The sequence below is a fragment of the Panthera pardus genome, unplaced genomic scaffold, assembly GCF_024362965.1.
Source record: "Panthera pardus isolate Hobbes unplaced genomic scaffold, ASM2436296v1 HiC_scaffold_16, whole genome shotgun sequence".
In the NCBI taxonomy this organism is placed as follows: Eukaryota; Metazoa; Chordata; class Mammalia; order Carnivora; family Felidae; genus Panthera; species Panthera pardus.
In genome coordinates, this window is record NW_026526721.1 from 155,849,566 (window position 1) to 155,871,663 (window position 22,098).

Consider the following 22,098-nt stretch of genomic DNA (forward strand, 5'->3'; position numbering starts at 1 on the left):
AGCTCTTAAATTTGGCTCTTTGATCCATTTTGGGTTAACTTTCTGGATATGGTGTGAGGGAAGGATCCAAATTCATTCCTTGGCAAGTGGCTACCCAGTTGTTTCAGCACCACTGGTTGAAAAGAATTCTTTCCCCACTGAATGGTCTTGGCACCCTTGTGAAAAAATCAACTGATCATAAATATACTGGTTTATTTTTGGTCCCTCAACTCCATTACACTGGTCTCTATGTCTATCCTTATGCCAGTACTACAGAGACTTGATTACTTTAGCCTTTAAGTTTTGAAACTGGGAAGTGTTGAGTCCACCGACTTTCTCAAGATTGTTCTCAAAATTGTTTCATCTAGTTTTGATCCCTTGCATTTTCATATGGATTTTAGGATCTGCTTATTTCTATAAAAAGGCACCTGGACTTTTGACAGGGATTACATGGAGTCTGTAGGTGAATTTGCTATATTAATAATAAGTCTTTAGAGAACCTGGGTGTATTTCCATCAGTTTAGATCTTATTTAATTTCTTTTACTATAGGTTATAGTTTTCAGTGAACAAGTGTGAAAATAAATAAATATATACACATATAAATATATATATATATACATATAAATATATATATATGTGTGTGTGTGTGTGTGTATATATATATATATATATATATATATATATATATGTATAAATTTTGCCCTTGGTTCTCTGTCCCCTGGTTCCTGAGACAGAGCACCTAAGACCCTTAAAATTTCCTAAATTGTAAGAGCACTAAGGATATCTTTTGTTCTAATATTTGGTCTTTGACCCTGGTGCCTGACAGATACCTTGACTTAAGACCCCTATAATTTCCTGGGTGACAGGAGTGTCTTTTGTTCTACTGAGGTGATTCCTGGTGGCTCCTGGAGAGCTTCAGAATGGAGGCTAGTCGCCAGAAAGATGAAGCCATGATTAGAAGCTTGAGAGTTTTTAGCCCTACTCTTCATCTTCTGGGAAGGGGAGAAAAGCTGAAGACTGAGTTAATGACTCATCATGCCTATAGGATGAAGCCTCCCTAAAAATCCCCAAAGTACAAGGTTCAGAGACTTCTGGGTTGGTGAATGTACCAGGTAGGTGGCACGCTGTGACTCCATGGGGACAGAAGCTCTTGTGCCAAGGACCCTTCTGGACCTTGCCCCATGTGGTTCATCTGACTGCCCATTCACATCCTTTACAAGTCCTTTGTAATAAACCAGTAATCTAGTAAATAGACTGCTTCCTCGAGTCTGTGACGCAGGCTAGCAAATTAATTGAACCTGAAGAGGTTATGGGAGCCTCTGATTTATGGCTGGTTTGGTCAGAAGCTTGGGTGACAAGCTGGGTTTGCACGTGATGCCTCAAGTGTCAGGGTGGGGGCAGACAGGGGCGATCTTATGGGACTGAGCCCTTAACCTGTGAGGTTTGTGCTTACTGTAGTTAGTGTCAGAACGGACTGAAATGTAGGACACCCAGCTGGTGCAGGAGAACTGTTTGGTGTGGAAAACCCACACGTCTGGTGTCAGCACCATTATTAGTGTGAAAGTAAAGAAGAAACACGGGAGTGGTTTTTCCTAGAGAAGTCTTACACTTCTTTTGTTATATTAATTGCTAAGTATTTTATGCTTTTTAATGTTGTTATAATCGATATTGTTTCAAACTGTTCGTTGCTGGCATTCGGAAATACAACTGATTTTTGTACATTGACCTTGTATTCTGCAACCTTGCTGAACTCATTTTTAAGCTCTAATAGTTTTTGTGTGGATTCCTTAGGATTTTCTCTACATAAGATCATGTTTTCTGCAAACACAGACAGTTTTACTTTTCTTCCAATCTGGACACATTTGATGTCTTTTTTTTGCCTTAACGACCTGGCTAGAACCTCCACGGTGATGTTGTTGGGAAGGGCAAGGGTGGGATATTCTCTTCTTGCTGCTGGTCTTGAGAAAGTATCCCATCTGTCACATTAAGGATGATGTTAGCCCTGGGTTTCTCATAGATGTTCTTCACTAGGTTCACAAATTTCCCTTCCATTCCTAGTTTGTTGATTAGTATTCTCACAAAACGGTGTTGGGTTTTGTCAAACGCCTTTTCTGCATCTACTGAAACAACCGTGGCTTTTGTGGTTTTGTCCTGTTACTCTATTAATAGAGCGTACTTAGTTGACTCGTTTTCATATACTCAAGTCACACTGCATTCCTAACAAGGGAACATTTCTGTCCTTTCACTTTGTAACACAGAAACGTTTTACGAAAATTAAAAGCATTAAACAACCCACTTTTGACATCTTTTTTAACATCTCTGTCCATATGTATTTAACATCTCATATATATTTAACATATATATTTAACATCTCAGTCCACATATATTTATCTATGTATACTTTTATATAAAATGATGAAATTATCACATTGTTAGGTACCATTCATTTGATCTTTGTTGAAAATACTACTCGTTAATGGCTGCCTAGTATTTTAAGTACATATCATAATTTAATCATACGTCCTTTGTTTACATATCAAGGTTGACTCTAATAATATCTATTATTAAAAACATGATGAATATTCTTTTTTATTTCTTGGTATAATTATCCCCTTTAAGTTTTCAGCCACTCAGTTTTATATTTTTACACTTAAGACTGAAATCAGAGGGACTTTTCCCTCCTGGCTTTTGGCTTTTACGTTTAGAAATTCCTTCCCCAATCTGAGAAGAGATGAATACTCAAGTACTTTGGTTTCATCAAGTTGCTTTCCAACTTTTTAGTCCTCTGGATTAAAAATTTTTTTTAATGTTTATTCATTTTAGAGAGAGACAGAGCACAAGTGGGGGAGGGGCAGAGAGAGCTAGAGACAGAATCGGAAGTAGGCTGCAGGCTCTGAGCTGTCAGCACAGAGCTCAACGCGGGGCTCGAACCCACGAACCATGAGATCATGACCTGAGCCAAAGTCGGACACTTAACCGACTGAGCCACCCAGGTGCCCCTGGAATAAATTTTTATATTTTTATAAACCCTATTTACCGAGTAATGTATCCTTTCCTCACTGACTGTTGCTGTGCCACACTTTATCACGTACTACAATTCATCTTACTATCTCTGCACTTCCTACTGCGTTCCAATGATCTGCCTGCCTAGGGTTCTACCAGTACTACCTAAGAGGAAAAAAAAAAAATGAAGCACAAAAATAGAGATAAGCAATATGAATCAGCAGCCTCGAACTTTTAAAGTTGATTAACACACAGAGGCACCTGGCTGGCTCCGTTGGAAGAGCACACAGCTTTCAGTCTTGGGGTCGTGAGTTTGAGTCCCACGCTGCGTGTAAAGATTATTAAATAAATAAACTAAAAAACATGAAGTCGATAAGCATAAAAAACAAACTCCAAATAGCTCTGGGAATACATGGTTCAGCTCTGATTATAATTAAGCTTTGCACTTTCCCCAGATCCCCGAAAGGCTTTCTCGTGGTAAGGGAACAGAAGCTGGCTACAAGGCCAAAGCCCTTTCCAACTTCCTCAAGTAGGCAGTGGTTGGGTGTGGCAGGAGCACAGAAGGGTGCAAATTCTATAGGCAAATTATGGAGTCAAGAACTGTTCCTCTGATGTGGATGTTCGGGAGGATGACAAGGGAAAAGTCGAAACAAGGCAGCTTGAGTACCTTCCAACTATGTCCTAAGTACGGAATTCTATTAAAAGATGCAGACTATCCTTAACTGGGGAGAATGGACAAGAGGCGATTAAGATATCGCGGTCGCCTGACTTCGCTGAGACCAGGGAGAAAACAACGGACGCTACCCCACGGAGAGCGGCCTTACCTAGTGACGCGTAGGAACCCGGATTCAGGGCCCCTGCACCCAACCGCCCGCTTCGCGCAGACTGCCCGGCAGCATGGTGAGCCTTGGCACCGGCAGCAGCATTCACGTCGATGTCGCTTCGTGAACGCTGCAGGCTTCCGGGAAGGCAACTGGCTTTGCTGCTGCCTGCCGACACTACGGGAAACAGAGCAGAGGCGGCGTATACGATTTAAATCGGCACGAACAGTAAGGAAGTTACATCGCCTTGAAAACAAGACGAGCTAGTCCGTGACGACCAAGGGTCAAAGAGGGAGTGGTGCACAAATGGACACCGGAAAGCACTTCGCAGTATTTTCAGGTCGGGGTCCTTCCGTTTCAATCCTGTTACCCCTAAATCTTCTTGGACAGTCTTCCCAGTGTTTTTTGGCCTCACTTTCCTCTTGCGTAAAATGGGAAAAACCTCTATATTGGTGACATTCACACAACTGCTCTGCAGATGACGAGAGGGTGTCTATGACTGATTCATGAAAATAAAGCACAGGAAGCACGGTACAAGATACGTGCAAGACAGCAGTGTTTTCCTTACTATCAGAGACATGCAAGGAGAGCTACCAGTCTAGTATATGGTTATTCAGAAAATAATGCAAATTCTACCCCTCTTAGGCAAAGCAGATTGAGCCATTCGATTTCTGGCCTGCAGTTTTCAGTTTTAAAAATGAAGACTTTTATACACTGTGACTTATGATCCATGAATAGGCCATGAAATCAACAGAGTGGGTCACGACCAACGTTTTAAGGAAGTGAAACAAAAAAGAGTGCATCGCAAGTAAAGGTAAGCGGTGCTTCAGAGAACCTGGCTTATACTCTATTCTGTACAGTATGTGTATATCATGTGCATATAATTACATACACCACGTTGTACATACTGTGTGTAGTATACGTATATGGAGTATACGTATATGGTATACAAATGTAGGTACAACGTACATATGTGGTATTAGCTTCCTGCATAAAATGTTCTCACTACACAGTTAAAAGCAGTAGCTTTTAAACTGTTCTGATGTGGCCCATGGTGAGAAAATCATTTTATTATTTTTTTAAACGTTTATGTATTTTGAGAGACAGCATTCGCACACACGAGGTGGGGAGGGGCAGGGAGAGAGTCCCAAGCAGGCTCCTTGCCATCGGCACAGAGCCCGATCCGGAGCTCAATCCCCGGACCTTGAGATCGTGACCCGAGTCGAAGTCGAGAGTTGGCCGCTCAACCGACTGAGCCCACCAGGCGCCCCGAAAACAATTTTAAATAGTAACATGACTTCTAACGTAGCTTTACTTTGTTATTCAGTACAACATGCTTGGACTCTTGCTTAGAAAAAGACAGTTTACCTCTTCCAGCCACAGTCGATGGGTTTGCTGTAGACCATTTGGAAGAAAAAGGGCGACTGCAAGGTAAAAATAAATGCTTTTAGTAAGAAGATGTAATTTATCACTCTTCTCAGAACAATGAAATACTGAGTTTTCTGAAGAGTTGTCTTAATTTCATTTTAATTTTCCTTTTACAAATCACTTCGGAACAGTGTGGTCCCTCAGCTGTGGAGCAGAAATGAGATAACTAGCAGCGAAGAGACCACAAGCTCTACAAAGACAAGCAACCGGCCTGCTGTTGTTCACTCGGGTCCTCGGCACCCATCACAGTGCTCACCACGCAAGACTCAATAAAGCACACTCCAACCCCTGTACCCCAAGATGTCTTCCTTAGAAGGAGACAGGGGTAGTGTCATCACCAGCACACAGGGAGTTCAGCGTGACCAAAGCCTCTTCACCTAAGCCGTAATGGGCGCGGCCAACGGCACTTCAGGCAGCTACCGCGTAGGTATCACGCCGCCTACGGCCATGCTGAGCGTAACTGCCTGGGACAAGAGGAACGAGGCTGAGGGCTACTGCTGAGGATAATACCAACGATTAGAAAGCAAAACAGCTCAGATCATCTCAAAGAATCCATCTGCCCTAGTTATCCTTACAAAAATGTTTTTTAAATGTTTATTTCTGAGAGAGAGAGAGAGAGAGAGAGAGAGAGAGGCAGAGAGACAGAGAGAGAGAGGGGGAGACACAGAATCCGAAGCGGGCTCCAGGCTCCGAGCTGTCAGCACAGAGCCCGATGTGGGGCTCGAACTCACGGACCGCAAGATACTGACCTGAGCGGAACTCGGTGCTCAACCGACTGAGCCACCAGGTGCCCCTGCCTTAGTAACTTGATTATCTTTCATTATAATGCTATTCTGCAGCCCATAGGTAAATAATATGTCTAGGTATGTCTAGGGGATCAGGGAAGTTTATCTACAAGGTTTAAAGGTGCGGGAAGAGGAGCAAACACCCCAGACAGGTTCATGGTAGGAAAGGTAATTATTCCTACGATAATTACACTGAAATGGATCGTATCTGCTTTTTCTCTGGACGTAAGTACAGCACTCACAAAACACTGGGAGCGCCTTCCTGGATCCTGTGCCCTGGGTGCCTCACTTGCCTCTCCCTCGTCCCACTCCTGCATCAGGGCCCTGCCAAGCAACCAGCAACCTTTGTGCGGTCCCACAGGATTACACAGAGGTGAGCTCACATTCTGTGAACTGTTCTTCCCTGGGGAGACCTGCAGCTACTTGGGGCCACCCTAGGGAGTAGACATGGCATCAGAAATTCTAGCAATCTCACAGGGCTAGAGAGATAGAAAGTTAGGGTTAAGGCTGCCAAGGCAGGCAGGGTTTGAGGAAGCCGATAGAATGAGAATGCGATTACACAGAGGTGAGTCAGATACTAGTGAATCTGCCCCTGATCCACTTTGCCACTGAGGAATTGGCTCAAGTCTTCAGTTGTGCAAAGGCAAGGAAGGAAAGCAGTGTGTTTACTAGTCACACGGTGCGGTGTAAGGGTTCTGAAGATGACTTCAGAATCCCCATTACAATTCCTCCATTATAATGCCCTAGAAATGGGCGGTCTACTGGACCAACTATTTTGGGGGTACTAAAAAAAAATATATATATAAATTAGTGCTTCCCAATCTTTATCAAAGGCATGAAAGCACAGACACAAAATCTGAATCACTACACTCTTTGCCTGAAAAGAAGTTACACTAGCATGTAATCCAACCCTTGCAACAACAGACCAAGAGACGAGTAAGTACAGCTGACCTCGAACAACACAGATCTGAACTGAGTGGGTCCGCCTACATGAGGATTTTTTTAATACAGTACAGTACTGTAAATGTGTTTTTTCCTTATGATTTTCCCAATATTTTTTCCTCTACCTTACTTTATTGTAAGAATACAGTATATAACATACATACAGCATACAAAACGTGCCCATCAACTGTTTATGTTCTCGGTAAGGCTTCCGGTCAACAGCAGGCTATCTGCAGTTAAGTTTTGGGCGGGTCAAGTTGTATGCGGATGTTCGACTTCACGGGGTGTTGATGCCCCTAACCCCCATACTGTTCAAAGGTCAACCACACCTTCCAGTAATCATTCTTTTAAGGCTTGAAGGGGAAGCAAGCAGACACCCAACCATCTAACTTACGGAACTACCGGGAGTTGGAGAGAGAGTAAGAAATCAGTAATTATCATTTATATGACCTTACTTGAGACTTTCCTGTGAGCTAGATGAGGACCTGTCTGATTGTGGAAGAGATGCTACACTGCCAGAACTCTTTAAGTAAGTCTGAAGACTCTTCTGATACGATGGCTCAAGTGAATTATACAACGTTTCGGCTTCACCAGGAAAGTGGTTTCTAAGACCCATGTATGTCCTGTAAAACAAAAGAACAAGTAACAACAAAAGAATATAAAGTAATAGCTTTACATAAAATGTGCACATTCACGACGAATGAAGATGAGACCATATTAATATATCCACCACCTATCAAGTGAATACTTTCTAAATCTAACAAGTTTTGGTGGAAAGATGGCAGGCTTTTGAGAAAAGATCTCAGTCCAAAATCTGGTCGTGATCCTTACTGTTTGCATGGCCGCGAAAAAAACCCCGAATCTCCAAACTTCTGCTGCCAGTCTACAGAGATAGCATGTTTGCAGGTCATTTCCAAGACTAGACAGTAATGTATACCAACTGCTCCACAGTATCAGGTACTTAGCACATTCTCAATAAGTGACAGTTATTTTTATTCATAATGAAAGTGAAGGTGTTATGATGGAATAGGAATACTGACGATGATACAAATGACAATGTGAAGTCCACCGTTAGACATCCAGTACAGATACAAAAAAAAAATCTCTACTCCCAACATGGGGCTCAAACTCACAACCCTAAGATGAAGAGTCGTAGACTCTACCAACTGAGTCTGCACATCTAATACAGATTTAATGGAGAAAAATCTATCTCAATTTTACTAAAGGGCTGATGTAGTAGAATACTTGAGACACTGCTGATATTTTCATTCTTCCGGTGTAATTCTTTCCAAAGAAAAGACCCAAGTATGTTTAAGATGTGACAAAAATACATTATAGACCTACTTTCTTGCCTCCACTCTGGCTTCAGCATCAGCATCATGAATCCCCTTCTTAATAGTTTCAACCAAGACAGCTGCATGTCTATGAAAACAAAACATATTACTTTTTTTAAGATTTTGTTATTTTTAAGCAATCCCTACACTCAACAAAGGGCTCGAACTCACAACCCTGCGATCAAGAGTCGCATGTTCCACCGATTCAGCCAACCAGGTGCCCCAAACACCTTTAGATTCATAAGTAAAACTATATTTCACCACAAATCATACTGCCTATATGTTACAAATTAATCACAAAGGGGCAGGGGAGGTAAAAAGATTAATTAGTGCGTAATAATCTAAGATTGTAAGAGTTTCTGATAATCTAATCGTAACCCCACATATTTCATTCATGGATGGTTTCCTCCTGACAAGTCAAATATTAAAAACTTGAATATAATTATTTTTATAGAGTCCAAATAACGTATAAATGTACAGTGCTTAAATTTTAAATTCTCAACGAATAAAAAAACCCCTTTGGTGTGGTTCTCACTAACCCACCAATGTAGAAAATAATCTGCTAATAGTATGATCAGTTATGATCTGGACCAAGCTAAATTGTAGTTGCCACAAAGAACTTAAAGGAAACTTAGAATTATATCATGCCTACACGAAACAAACTTATTTAAAAAAAAAAAAAAAAAAAGGCTGTGAATAGGTTCTTACAATTTCCATGTAAATGCAGGTATACGCCAAACTTCAAACTTGAAATTATACCGTGCAAACAGCCAACTAGCTAGCTGGCTGCCTACATTTTTCTCTTGTTCATCTCAGAGCTGCAAGAGATACTGCCCAGTATATACCTAACCAATGATACTGGACAGCTGGTATGGAGAAACTTTCCAATGAATCTCTCTCTTCTTAAAATCTTTTTCCTCTGAAAAGAAGTGCCTTCCTTCCATCTTAAATCATTCATTACTTGATTAATTATACCTCAGGAAACCTAGGTCACTTGTCTGGAGATACATTTTAAAATTTCTGTCCAATTTAACCTGCAGTATCTTATTTAATCCATCCTACTTAAGAGATCCTCATTCACCCCATATGTAAAGAAGAAAATCATAGGTGCACCAAGTAAGAGGAATCAGACTACATTACAGCTTTAAAGGAAAACCAGTATAAATAGCTTTTAAGCAAAAGGAGAAATCATGCAAAACCAATACCATCAACTTCTAAAGAACTGGTGATAATGGGAAGGAGAGGGAAGCAGGAAAGGAAGAGTTAATACATACCTTTCCAATGAATGAGTCTGCCACTCTTGTAACAATAAATCTAAAAATTCAAATGAGCGCCTGAAAAATAAGTTAATTATAACTAAATGTTATAACACTACGTTAAGTTATGTTTATTTAAAGCTAATTGTTAATTAGCACTTTCTTCTACTGTACTTTGTTCTCTGAATTAAAGTACAAGGGGGGCACCTGGGTGGCTCAGTCAGTTGAGCGTCCGACTTCAGCTCCGGTCATGATCTCACAGTTTGTGAGTTTGAGCCCCGCATCGGGCTCTGTGCTGACAGCTCAGAGCCTGACGCCTGCTTCAGATGCTGTGTCTCCCTCTCTCTCTGACCCTCCCCCACTCACGCTCTGTCTCTCTCTCAAGAATAAATAAACATTAAAAAAAAAAATTTTTTTTTTTTAATTTAAAGTATGAGATATTTTTAGGTTATCTTTTTTTTTTTTTTTTTTTAGGTTTATTTATTTATTTTGAGAGAGAGAGAAAAAGTGCAAGCAGGGAAAGGGCAGAGAAGGAAATGGAGAATCTCAAGCAGGCTCTATGCTGTCAGGGCAGAGCCCTACGCAGGGTTAAATCCCACGATCCATGAAAGCATGACCTGAGCTGAAATCAACAGTCACACACTTCATCAACCGAGCCACCCGGGTACCCCATGTTTTTAGTTACTGTAACTTCTCAAATACTTAACTACTTTAAGGCTCCAACTACTCCTATGCTGCACAGTTCAAAAAAACCTTCAGGGTTCCCCATGATTTTAACTTAAAATGTGTGTCAATTATAAAACTTAATACTATTTCATTTTAAAAAATACTTATGGAGCACCTACTATGCACTAGAAATTGAAGACATACAAAGGTGACCAAGAAAGATGGAACGGATCTTCCATTTCCACATCTGTTTTCTTAAACATGCATACACGTAATTTTTAATCAAGTGTATATTTCCTCCTATACCCTCTAGTTCTCGACTCCTTCAACTGTCTCACTCTTGAGCTTCTCTTTCTTGGCATCTGATGACACAGTTCTCCCCTATTTTTCTTCTTTTATTAACACTTTTCCTCCACCTTCCCTTAAATAAGTGTTGACCTGGTTGGTGCTCTTTGTAACCCACCTGTTTCATAGCCTTTACTTGGGAAACATCATCTGAATCATCTATACCCTTAGCTCTGACTATCAGCTATGCTGCTCACATCTAGTCCTTTACCTCCAGCACTGGTTCTTTCATTCAGCCGTGAAGTCAAAGTTTCAACCAGCTCGCGGACATGTCTACACTGGCAGAGACTGTCAGCTCAAACACTACATACGAAAGGACAAATTAATTCTTACCCTCTCAAATCCATTCTTTTAGCCCACACTGTATAGTTTAGAAAATGTTAAGTTAACTTGCCCAAAGTGATAGGACCTAAACCCTGGCATTCTGACTGCAGAACTCCCAGTGTGAAGCATCTGATCTATATCCAATGATCAAGTTCTCATTTCTATACCCTTAAATCCCTTGGATTTATTTACTGAATAAAATCTGTAATCAGTGATCACCAATACAGCTTACTTCAGACCCTGCCCCTCTTACATGAGCTACAAGAACAATAATTCCTACTTAATTAAACCAATATTTCTCATTGTCCCTTTTTTTAAAAGTATATTTATTTATTTTGAGAAAGAGGGAGAGTACAAAGGGGGTGGGCCAAAGAGAGAGGGAGAGAGAGAGAGAAATCCCAAGCAGGCTCTGCACTGACAGCATGGAGCCCGACGTGGGGCTTGAACTCACGAACCGTGAGATCATGACCTGAGCCAAAACCAAGTTGTATGCTTAACTGACTGAGCCCCCCAGGCGCCCCTCTCACTGTTCCTTTTTAATCACTGGTCATAGCTGAAATAAAAAGATGGATGACATTACCTCCTCACCAAAAACTGTCCAAGTATGAAGCAATGTCAAAATTTCTCTTCGTAGACGTTCACAGCCCTCTACACTGACTTTAACCTACTCCTGGCCTCCCTCCCCCACTCACATCAGCCTCTTTTCCTACTGTAACCTTCCGTTTATCACGTGTTCTGGCCTCAATGGCCTGTCTGATGGCTCTGCACCACTCAGAAGCTTTACATCTCTGCCTAGGTAACACCCACTCAATTCCCCTACAGTTACTGAATTGCTTCCCATTTTCAAGGCATTTGTTTTTTAAATTAAAAACCTTTATTAATGTTTATTTTTGAGAGAGAGAGAGAAACACACAGTGCAAGCAGGAGTTGGGGAACGGAGAGGGAGGGAGGGAGACACAGAACCTGAAGTAGGCTCCAGGCTCTGAGGTGCCAGCACAGAGCCTGAAGTGGGGCTCGAACTCACAGACCGTGAGATCATAACCTGAGCCAAAGTTTGACGGTTAACCTAAACGACTGAGCCACCCAGACACCCCTCAAGGCAATTTTATGACGCGTTTCCTGACTCCCTCTTCTCTGTTACATTCCTATTTCTCTAGTTACCACTTTCCTCGGTGTTAAGACAGAGACTGGCAAACCTCTTCGGTAAAGGGCCAGGCACAGAGATTTTAGGCCTTGTGAACCACAAACAGTCTCTAACTCGTACTTTTCTTCTTTCTCCCTTTATAACCACCCTTCAAAAATGAAAGAAATAGTCTTTGCTTGCAGACTGCATCAGACTAGACTGTTGGCCAGATTTGACCAGCGACCTGTCATTTGCTGACCCTGGACATAAGAGACAGGTGACAGAACACTTGTCACCAAAACTCTGAACCACTTAAAGGCAGTAATACCTCTTTCAGCTTCTTCCTAGCAAAGTACTTAAATACATAGATTTATCAAGTAAAAAAAAGAGATTCTTTACAATTTTCTTTGTTTTGTTACTCAAGCAATAATGACCAAAGGAGTAAGAACAGATTTTATAAGCATATAGGAACAGAGGTAATATTAAACATGATCAGATAGGACTATAGTTTAAATTGTTTTGAACTAAACATCCTTCACTGCAAATATAAAAATGTAGTTTGATTTTCTTATATCTGCTGTCTTGCAAAAATTGTTTGAGATGGTTTTTGAATAAAGTAAATCAAACCAACAAAATTTTAAAGCAGTTAAGAAATTGAGATCAGGAAAAGAATATGAATTCAAAACAGATGGGTACATGCATCATACTAGCATATACAATATGGTACTTAAAAATGTCTTTAAAGTCATTTCTAAAGCTTATTTTTAATTGTAGTCGACATACAATATTATATTAGTTTCAGGCATACAAGCTAGTGATGTGACATCACAAAATGCTCACGACAGTTATGACCTGTCACCATACAAAGGTAAACGATATCATGATTATGTTCTCTACGTTGTACTTAACATCCCTGTGACTTATTTAAAGTTCAAGTTGGTACCTCTTAATCCCTTTCAATCTATTTTGCCCATCTCCCTCCCCTCTGGCAACCATTAATTAGTTTTCTGTATTTATGAATGTTTGTTCATTTGTTTTATTCTTAGGCTCCACATGTAAGCGAAATCACATAGTATTATTCTTCAATTTTTTCTGTAGTATCTATATATTTATGTATTTATTTCTTTATTTATGTAAGTTAAGTAAGTAAGTAAGTAATCTCTATACTCAACATGGGGCTCAAACTCACGCCCGAGATCAAGAGTCACGTGCCCTTCTGACTAAGCCAGCCAGGCGCCCCTGACTCTTCACAATTTTCTTAAACATCAAACGTACAAATCTTGTTTTTGTTGGCTTTAGTATTGATGGTGATCCCGATGGTATTAAAACCGGCAGAAATCACAAGACAGAGAAAGACTGACAGGCTGACCTGGTGTGGCTGTTTATTCTGTCCCAAACACTCTAATGAATTCTACTCATGTGGATCTGCCTCATTTAATCCTCACGATGGCACGGGGTCGACATCATCAGCGGTACTAACATATACACACACTGACGTGCAGAGCAGTGTAAATTGCCCAAGTAGAACAGTCAAGTGGCAGTTGTGGGACTCTAGCAAAGGCCTGGTTCCAGACTCCATTCTCTCTGAAAGTGAGGCAACGAGTGGCCCAAAGAAACCAAAGCTTAAAAGGAGAAATCTGGAAAACACGGGTGGTTGTAATGGTCACTTCTTTTTCCTTGTAGGACACGAGATGAAAAAGTTTACTAAGGTTTCCAGAAGGCAAGAAATTTGTGACAACTAAGTTTTGCACCAGAATTAAGAATTTAACATAATATAAAACTATACTAAATTAGTTTTTTCTCAAAACTTACCTCCTTACAGGAACTGATTTTGATGTGCAATTGCTTGTGATTAAAGGTATAAGTCTGGGTACATGAGTATGCTGAAAAAGATGTTTTAGAAAAGGTTGAGAAATATAGTCCGCTTCACATAATCTCTTCTATCTGCCTTACAACCAAGTATTTAGGTATATTAGAACAGAACAAAAAGACCATAAAATGAGATCTGGAAAGAAATCAAACCTGTCAAACGGTTTCCCCCACTTAAATAACAGTAATGACGATATAGTTTCAGAAGGACAGGTGTGGCTGTAATACTACCTAAGAGAAGTTAATTGTGTAACTGCAAAGAACTGTCGGGGCAGTGTGTTTGGGGGCGGGAGCCCTAGCAGGACTGGGCTTGCATCTGCCAAACTCTCTGAAGTGCCACAGCTACGGCCGGTGGAAGAGAATAATTAGTAGGCCATCAAAGCGAGTAACCAGAGTGAGCCTGCAACCCTACCTGCTGGGAATGCACTCGGAAATGGTGATTTTAATGAAGTTTCACTGTGGCTAAACCACAGCTGTCTAGAGTTCAGGTAAAGTTCAACAGATATAATGTTTTGATTTCTATTTGTAATTTTACATTCCTCTAGTGAAGTGAACACTAAAAAGTACACAATAGACAGAAGGATAAAATAGTAACCTAAGCAGACATATTTGATGCTTCACATACCCTATTTTTTCTTCTGAGCTAATGGTACAGGCCAGATTACCTAGGAAACCAGCTCTGAGATGAAGTCTAGCATGTAGGATACTACCAAGTGCCCTTGGGATCAACGCCTGTGGAAGGAGGGCAAAGGAGGCAGGGGTGGGCCGAGGAAGAAATGCATCTGTGATTGGGCCTTAGGATCTCTTCGCTAAAAGCCGTTAGGGAGCTCTGGAGTTCAAATGGCCCTTCAGAGCAGCTCAAATTGGTTCCGAACGGCCCCAACGTCAACTTCCACATCAACCAGTTGTCGCATGTGGGCCATAATGGGAAGGGGCGAGACCCTGGGGAACGCAGCTCTCTGCAGAAGTGCTTCCGGTATTGGAAAAACCAGTCTTTCACCGAAGAGGAGTGTGTGTGGCACATCTGTGAGCTAGAGTGAACTCAACCAAAATAAAAGAGCCAACTTTGTTCAGCTGCTTCAGAGGGAGGCTACCTACAGACCTGAAGTTGCTCCAATGAGAAGCGCACAAGGGAGTGCTGACCTGTGGGCTACTGAACTTACACTCCGCATAGAAGGGCCCTGTGGACGTGCTCCCTACAGCGCCCAGAAGAGCCTATTCCCAAACACTGCCACGGACCCCGAGCCCAAGGAGACTCTCCAGCCGCAACACACCGCGTAGGTCTTACCTACCATCCTCTTCTTCCCTTCATAACCTCCCCAAACCCTACTGCTGATGAACACGATTCAACACAGTGGCACGTACGGAGAGATACACTGGCCTAACTATTGCTATGTCACATTCAGGGAGAGCTGTACCCAAGGAAAATAAAAAGTGAACGTTACAATTACAGACGAAGCGTTCAACCAAACACCAAGTCGGACAATTCAGGTTTTAGTTTAGGAATGCAAGCTGACAACCGAAAAATAAAAACCTTCTTTAGAATTAAAAAAAGAATTAGAAGTCAAAGACAGCAATCTAAGGAAGGAGTCTTCTGGGAGACAGACAAAATACAGAAAATAGGAAATAACATAAAACAACAAAACCACCTGATTTGTATTTTCAGTGAGATGACAGGGTAGTGTATCAATAACATTAAACAAGCTTATGAAAAATAAGAAGTTGGAAAACAATGTATGATGTATAAGGCCTCAGAATGGCAGCATGGGTATTGTCACATAAGTAGAATTTAAAGGAATTTTTCTTGAGAACATACACCTGTAAGGCAAAAAACAAAAAAATTATCCAAGAAATGATAAATGATACTGAAGGTTCCAAAACTGTATAACAAGAGTAACAGGAAAAAAAAAAACAACAACCCAAAAACCTAGCAAAGAAAACAGAAGCAATAAATAACTGATCCACAAAAATTAATACAACTTAAGGAAAATTCATCTTCATCAGAAACTCTTGTACACTGTGGAAGGGAAGCACTAGAGAAGTTCGAAGTCTCTGCTGGAGGAAAACTCCTAACACCTGGAAAGCTTCCGCAAGTCTTTAGTTTTGCTTTTCTAGGAAAGAAACAAGTGGGATCTCAGTTCTTAGAGACACAATAAAAAGTGAAAATAATTCTGAATGAAAGGTAAATAATTCTGAGAAAAAAGGAATATGAACCTGAAGTCCAACTTTTTAGCTCTGTTAGGGTAAAGAAAAGTCATTTTAAAATATGCAAAAGTAAACATACATGAAAATTGAGAACACACTAAACCAAACAGAAATTACTCAGAACCAACTAAAAAGTGGGTGGTAAGAGCCAATGGCCAAGAGAGAAAGAAGTAAAAAAACTGCAATTTCCAACTGCTGGACATGAAAATGTTTTTATTCAATTTAACGTTTGAGGGGGAAATGACATGAATTAGACAAAAGGTAGTCTTTTTAAAAGGTGGGGGAAGCAAAACAGGTTCTATTCCTGACACTGATAAAGAATAAGGAACTTCTAAGAAAATAAGAAACAGGTAAGAAAAAGCACAATGAACAGAAAACAGAAATTACAGGAAGAAACGCTATTTCAAAACGGTAATAGTAAAAAACTTTGACCACACATAAAATAAAGTAAGAACTGTTAGGAAACTGAAATTGACAAAAAACAGAATCAGAATTTTTTAGATAAATTACCTTTTTAAAAAATGAGACCATGAAGAATTGGAATAATAGAAAATATCAAGTTGGATTTAGACATGAACAAAGTACTTTATAAGCAAATTCCGTAGTTTGCAAGTACTAAAAGACCACCTGTATAAATTTATGATGTACTGAGACACAAATAAAATTTAAGGCATTCACTGAAGAAGAAACTGTGTGATCAAATTCCCTAGTTAGAATGTAATGAAATTATGAACTAAGGACAAGAGCAACAAAAGAACCATCTGAAAACGAAGTATCATCATGTAACTCAAAGAGGATGTTGAAATGGAAATTACAAGTGATAAAGAAATATAAAGAGAATGTGGTAAATCTAAATGATTCATGCCAAAATCCAAGAAAACCTACAGCCTTATCATATTACAAAACAAAAACTGTTACAAATTATCTAAGGACATACTACAAAGATCTAAGGGGGGAAAAGGAGCCAAAGCAGGTCAAAGAAAGGAATTAAGAAACTTATAGGAACTAAAAAGTTAGAAAAAACTGAAGAACATCGCTGGAACCAACAAAACTAAAATTTGAGGCTTATAAAAGAAACAATGCCTCTGGCAAGTTAAAAAAGAAAAAAAAAAGAAAATTAGTATTAAAACAAGAAAAAATGGTACAGAACCACAGTGCTACAGAGGCATTATTTTTTTAACTTAAGAGAAGACAGTATACCACATCGTGCTGAAGATTCTTAAACTCTATATGAAAAGAATATTCTAAGAAAATACAAATAACCAACAATTCAAAGTGAAATGCAAAAGGGCCCAGGGTCTAAAACATTTGAAAAATTATTATAGAACTTCCAAGGTCAGCAAGCCCTAACAATAGAATAATGTAATAATAAAATATATAAAATAAGAAAAGTACAGGAAATTCTAAAAAGACTCATATATTAAAATGAATGCCAAAATCTGAAGTATTAGCCAAATGAATCCAGCAGTATCGTAACAAACAACGGCCAAGCAGAATCCAGTTCAATGAATGTCCAATGGATAACTAAAAAGAGAACCATTTCTAAAGATATTACATAGAAGCTGGTAAGATTTCACATCTATTCCTGATCAAAATTTAGCAAAATACGAACAGAAGGAAGTTCCCCTAACCTAACATAGAGTATCCAAAGAAATCTGCACCAAACATTGTATTTAAAGTACTCCCATTAGACTCAAGACAAAACAAAGACCTCAATAATTTCTGTTATTTTTCTGGATTTAGAGAACCTTAAAAAAATATTAAAACAGAAAAAACGGACCATCTTCAAAGATAAATTCATAGCTTTTTAAATAGCCATTTGATTTTACCGCTGAAAAAACCTTCTGGTGCAGCAACATCAGAAAGAAATTTCATTCCTTTAATAGGAAAGAATAAACTGACCAAAGAAACTGAATAGGAGCTCAGGAAACAAACCCATACGCTTAATGGAAATTTACTATATGAAAATGCTGCCGTTGCAAAAAAGACTGAATTATACATGCCACTGAGTCAACTCATTTTGTATTTGGGGGGAAAATCATGTTAGAGATCTGTATTTCACACAGAAACAAAATCCAGTTAGATTTAAACATAACAAACAAAATTATAAAAATGTTAAACTGGATATTTTTATAATTGTGAAATAGGGGAAGTCATTTTAACTATAACAAAAACCACAAAAGGAACATTGTCTCAATACATAAAAATTTAAAGGTTCTCTATATAACAAACAATAGTTTAAACAACATTTGAAGAACCGACAGACCGGTAGAAAACAGTACCTGCAACATATGTAAAACATATGTAACACAGAATCAATATACTTATGATATATAAAAAAGACCTTAGAAATCAGTGAGGAGAAACTGTACCAAGAGTATAAACTGGGCAATCCATAGAAGAATTCTGAAAGGAAAAAAAAGTAGCCAATGTCTCTAATAATCTAAGAAATGCAAAGTACAGAATATGAAATAATATTCCCATGTATTAAATTATAAGACCTGTAAGTGACTGATAATACACAATGTTGGTAAAGGATGGAAAGAAAGGACTCCATAAAGATGACTTAATGTCAATGCCTTTTAACAGAGAACAATCTACACGTTAAGAAGAATGAAACGTACAGACAAGAGAAGGTGCCCAAGTTCATGAAGTTGAAAAAACCAAGTGAGAAAGTATTATTTATATATAGGTAAAATATAAACATAGGTTTATATTTTGTACTAAATACTGTTTGTATAGGCATAGAACAGACGTTTGCAAAAGTATATACTGAATGGCTAGACTGATTAATGGTAGAAGAGAATTCAAGACGGGAGATTTATTTTTTTTAACTGTTCTTTTGGGGGCACCTTCAAGATATGGAAGATGAGAAATATTAAGAATTTGCCTATCATACCACTGCCTATAACAGTTTTACTGTTTGATATCTGCCCGTTACTACCTGTAACGTAATTACACATACACCTAAGTACATGCACATGTGTATATCACATTCTGTATGCAAGCGTATTTACTTCAAAATCTTCTGTATTATTTAAATGTTCTATATAACTGTAATAAGCACGTATTGCTTTTATTTCATAAATCAGTGAGTAAATAAGTAAATAAATAAAAATGCCAACGACTTATTTAAGTATGTTGAAAAAGAGGGAGGGGAGGAGAGAGGGAGGAAGACAGAAGAACCTACCCGAATGATGAACCTGATAGCCGCACATCCAGAAGTTGCCATGACTTTTGCACTATTGGGGACGAGATTAAAAAGCGTAGGTACAATGGCTTCAGCGCCATGATCAAACTTGTTTCCCAAAACTGTTGAAAGATGTCTACAAAGGAAGACCAAAGAATGTTGTTTTGTTTTTAAGTTAATGGTAAGTATAGGTAGAATCAGATACTTGAAAAATATTCTCGTTGAATTAACTTAAAATTTTTATTTTAAACAGTTCGAACAGCAGAAAAGCAAAAGAGAAAGGGAAGTGCAAATATTACTCATTTCCCTCTTTTCCCCCCTTTCAACTGTCCAGTCCAAAGCTGCAATCTGGCATTTTACTCTCTCTTTACAATGCAAAGAGAAGCCATCTGATCTCAGAATTTAACCATTATCTTGACAGGTAAAAACATTCAGCCCTGATTGTCCTGACCTTTATTAGTCTTCATCCATCAAGTATTTTTATTCTGACGCTCCGATATCGATCTTAAATTCAACATCTGTTCAAAATCTTACGCAATCACTACTCCTCAAGGCAGCCCCTATTTCTATTAATGGTACTACCACTATTTTAGTCAGCAATACTCCACCTTTGGGGTAGGGTTTCAGAATTTTTGACTGAAGATACACCTCTACTACACGCCAGTTAGCTGGGTGACCCAAAGGACATCTGTCTTCTCTTTCCAATTCTGCAGTTAAACAACGAAATTCAGCCTTTAATTGCGTGATTTAGTCAGGACACTTAGAAAGGATGTTGTAATCACGCACAGTTCTCACAATGCTTGCAGTGTTGGCTCTTTTCTGTGTATCTTATTTAGAATACACTGTTGGGATACAGTTAGCTCCAAACCTCAGGCTCTTGATTCAAAGAGGAACTCTGACTCAGGCTTATTTACTAGTGTTCAGTTATACTTTCAGTTTTCGAATGTCTAGACTTGTGGGCAAAAAGGAACCTCAAACCAGAAGCAAGCAAACAGATAGTGTGGTCGTCCCTTAAAAAGGGAGTTTTGTTCCGGAAGGCTGGTGAGGCACTTGGGAATCAGTGTGATCTTTATCAGTCTATTGGAAGGAGCCTTGTTTTGGAACTACTTTAGTGCCATCCCCATACAACGGCCTCTCTGGGACCGCTACCAAATGTCCTGGGTGTTCAACTGGGTTTCTGCATCCTACTCCTCGGAACTTGAATCTCTGCAGCCCACATGAGCTCTGGGAACTGTTGTCTGCCTTCTAGCTCCCAGCAACAGTTCTTTCCCAACCTCAGGGAGCTGCCCCTGTCACACGCGCAGATCAGCATCAGGTGAGACTCATGGGACCCAGCTGGCGCAGCTCCATCTCTAGAGCTCTCTTCCGTTTCTCTCCCTACTCTCCCGGATTCTGCATCGCGAGTGGTGACCACTCCAGCCTTCCACAACTCCCGTCTCTGTTTCTTCTTCAACTCAATGGAAGGGTCTTGCTCTGCTTGGTTTCCTTCTTCCTTCTCCAAGGTCCAGAAAGTGTCTCTTGGTCACCCTGCGCTGATCATACTGCTCAACGGATTGGTTTCTTTCCAGAATCAGAGTCCTGCTCTGTCCACTGTCCACCATCTATGAGCAGCTGTTCTACACGTTTCGTCCACGTTCCTCCGGGACACCTAGTCCTGTACCAGCTCTGTTGCATCATCAGCTAGAAGCAGAGCTCTCGCCACGAAATATTTTTCAAGGTTCTGTTTTGTAGATTTTTGTTTTCCTTTTTATTATTGCTTTTAAGAGACACTAAGTTATTTTGTACATTGACTTGCATCTGGCATCTTGCTGTCGTCCCTTAATTATAATAATTTACCTACACATTCTTGTGGTTTTCTGCATGGATAATTGTATCATCTGTTAATAATGTCAGTTTTGTTCCTTTTCTAGCAATCCTCACAGTTTTTATTTCCTGGGCTTTTCCTCCACTGCTGTGACCAGGACAGAATTCTGATTAGAAATATTAATAGTAGACATCTTTGTGTTCCCTATCTTCAAAGGAATGTTTATACAACGACAGTACTCATATCAGAAGTAGAGGCAAAAGAAATGTAACTGTCATACCATACTAGAATTTTGGGAGAATATTAACATACGGAATAAACTTAGATATTGATAAGTTAATGACACGCTACAATTCCAGAATAATTGTTAAAATTTCAGAACTGGAAATCCAAGTCAGCAAATCCAAATCAGTTACTATCCAAATCAGTAAAGAGAAAACTGAATAGTTCTCAGACCCGTTCATTTTCTTCTTACACACTCAGTGATCAAAAATGAACCGGTGGGCTTTTAGATATATAAGCACATTTTAACGTTTTTGTTAAGAAAGATTAAAAAAGAAAGAAAGAAAGGAAAGGAAAGGAAAGGAAAGGAAAGGAAAGGAAAGGAAAGGAAGAAAGAAAGAAAGAAAGAAAGAAAGAAAGAAAGAAAGAAAGAAAGAAGGAAAGAAGGAAAGAAGGAAAGAAATCACACAAACAGAATCCTTATTTATAATAAAAATTATTTTTGGATCACATACATGCTGTTTTTGGGTTATCCTGCTACTGCTTTACTTAATGAGCACTGAATCACTGAGTACTAAATTTACTCATAAAAAATACAAATCCAAAAAGAACATACTTACGCTACAGTAATGCAAGCTTCTCTAACCACTTGGGATCTAAGATCCTTTGCTGAAAGTTTAAGCGCTCCATCCAACAAGCGTAAATGTTGGAAGAAGCAGTCATATTGTGCAGCTCCAGCAACAAGCAATGATCGAATTTTCTTAAGCTAAAGTAAAGAGAATTTTCATTATTGACATAAAC

General features: G+C 39.4%; 1 protein-coding gene across 50 annotated transcripts in view; it reads right to left on the reverse strand.

Moving 5' to 3' along the window:
* The window catches only part of CLASP2 (cytoplasmic linker associated protein 2), a 180,613-nt gene that overhangs the window by 78,567 nt on the left and 79,948 nt on the right, over positions 1–22,098 (reverse strand). For all 50 annotated transcript variants that reach the window (XM_053904085.1, XM_053904088.1, XM_053904086.1 and 47 more), the window contains 8 exons: positions 21,918–22,063; positions 19,272–19,407; positions 13,820–13,890; positions 9,568–9,627; positions 8,304–8,381; positions 7,415–7,582; positions 5,173–5,228; positions 3,808–3,981 (listed from right to left, as the gene is read on the reverse strand). In XM_053904085.1, coding sequence (XP_053760060.1) covers positions 3,808–3,981; positions 5,173–5,228; positions 7,415–7,582; positions 8,304–8,381; positions 9,568–9,627; positions 13,820–13,890; positions 19,272–19,407; positions 21,918–22,063 — 889 coding nt within the window. The remainder of the gene's footprint in view (positions 1–3,807; positions 3,982–5,172; positions 5,229–7,414; positions 7,583–8,303; positions 8,382–9,567; positions 9,628–13,819; positions 13,891–19,271; positions 19,408–21,917; positions 22,064–22,098) is intronic.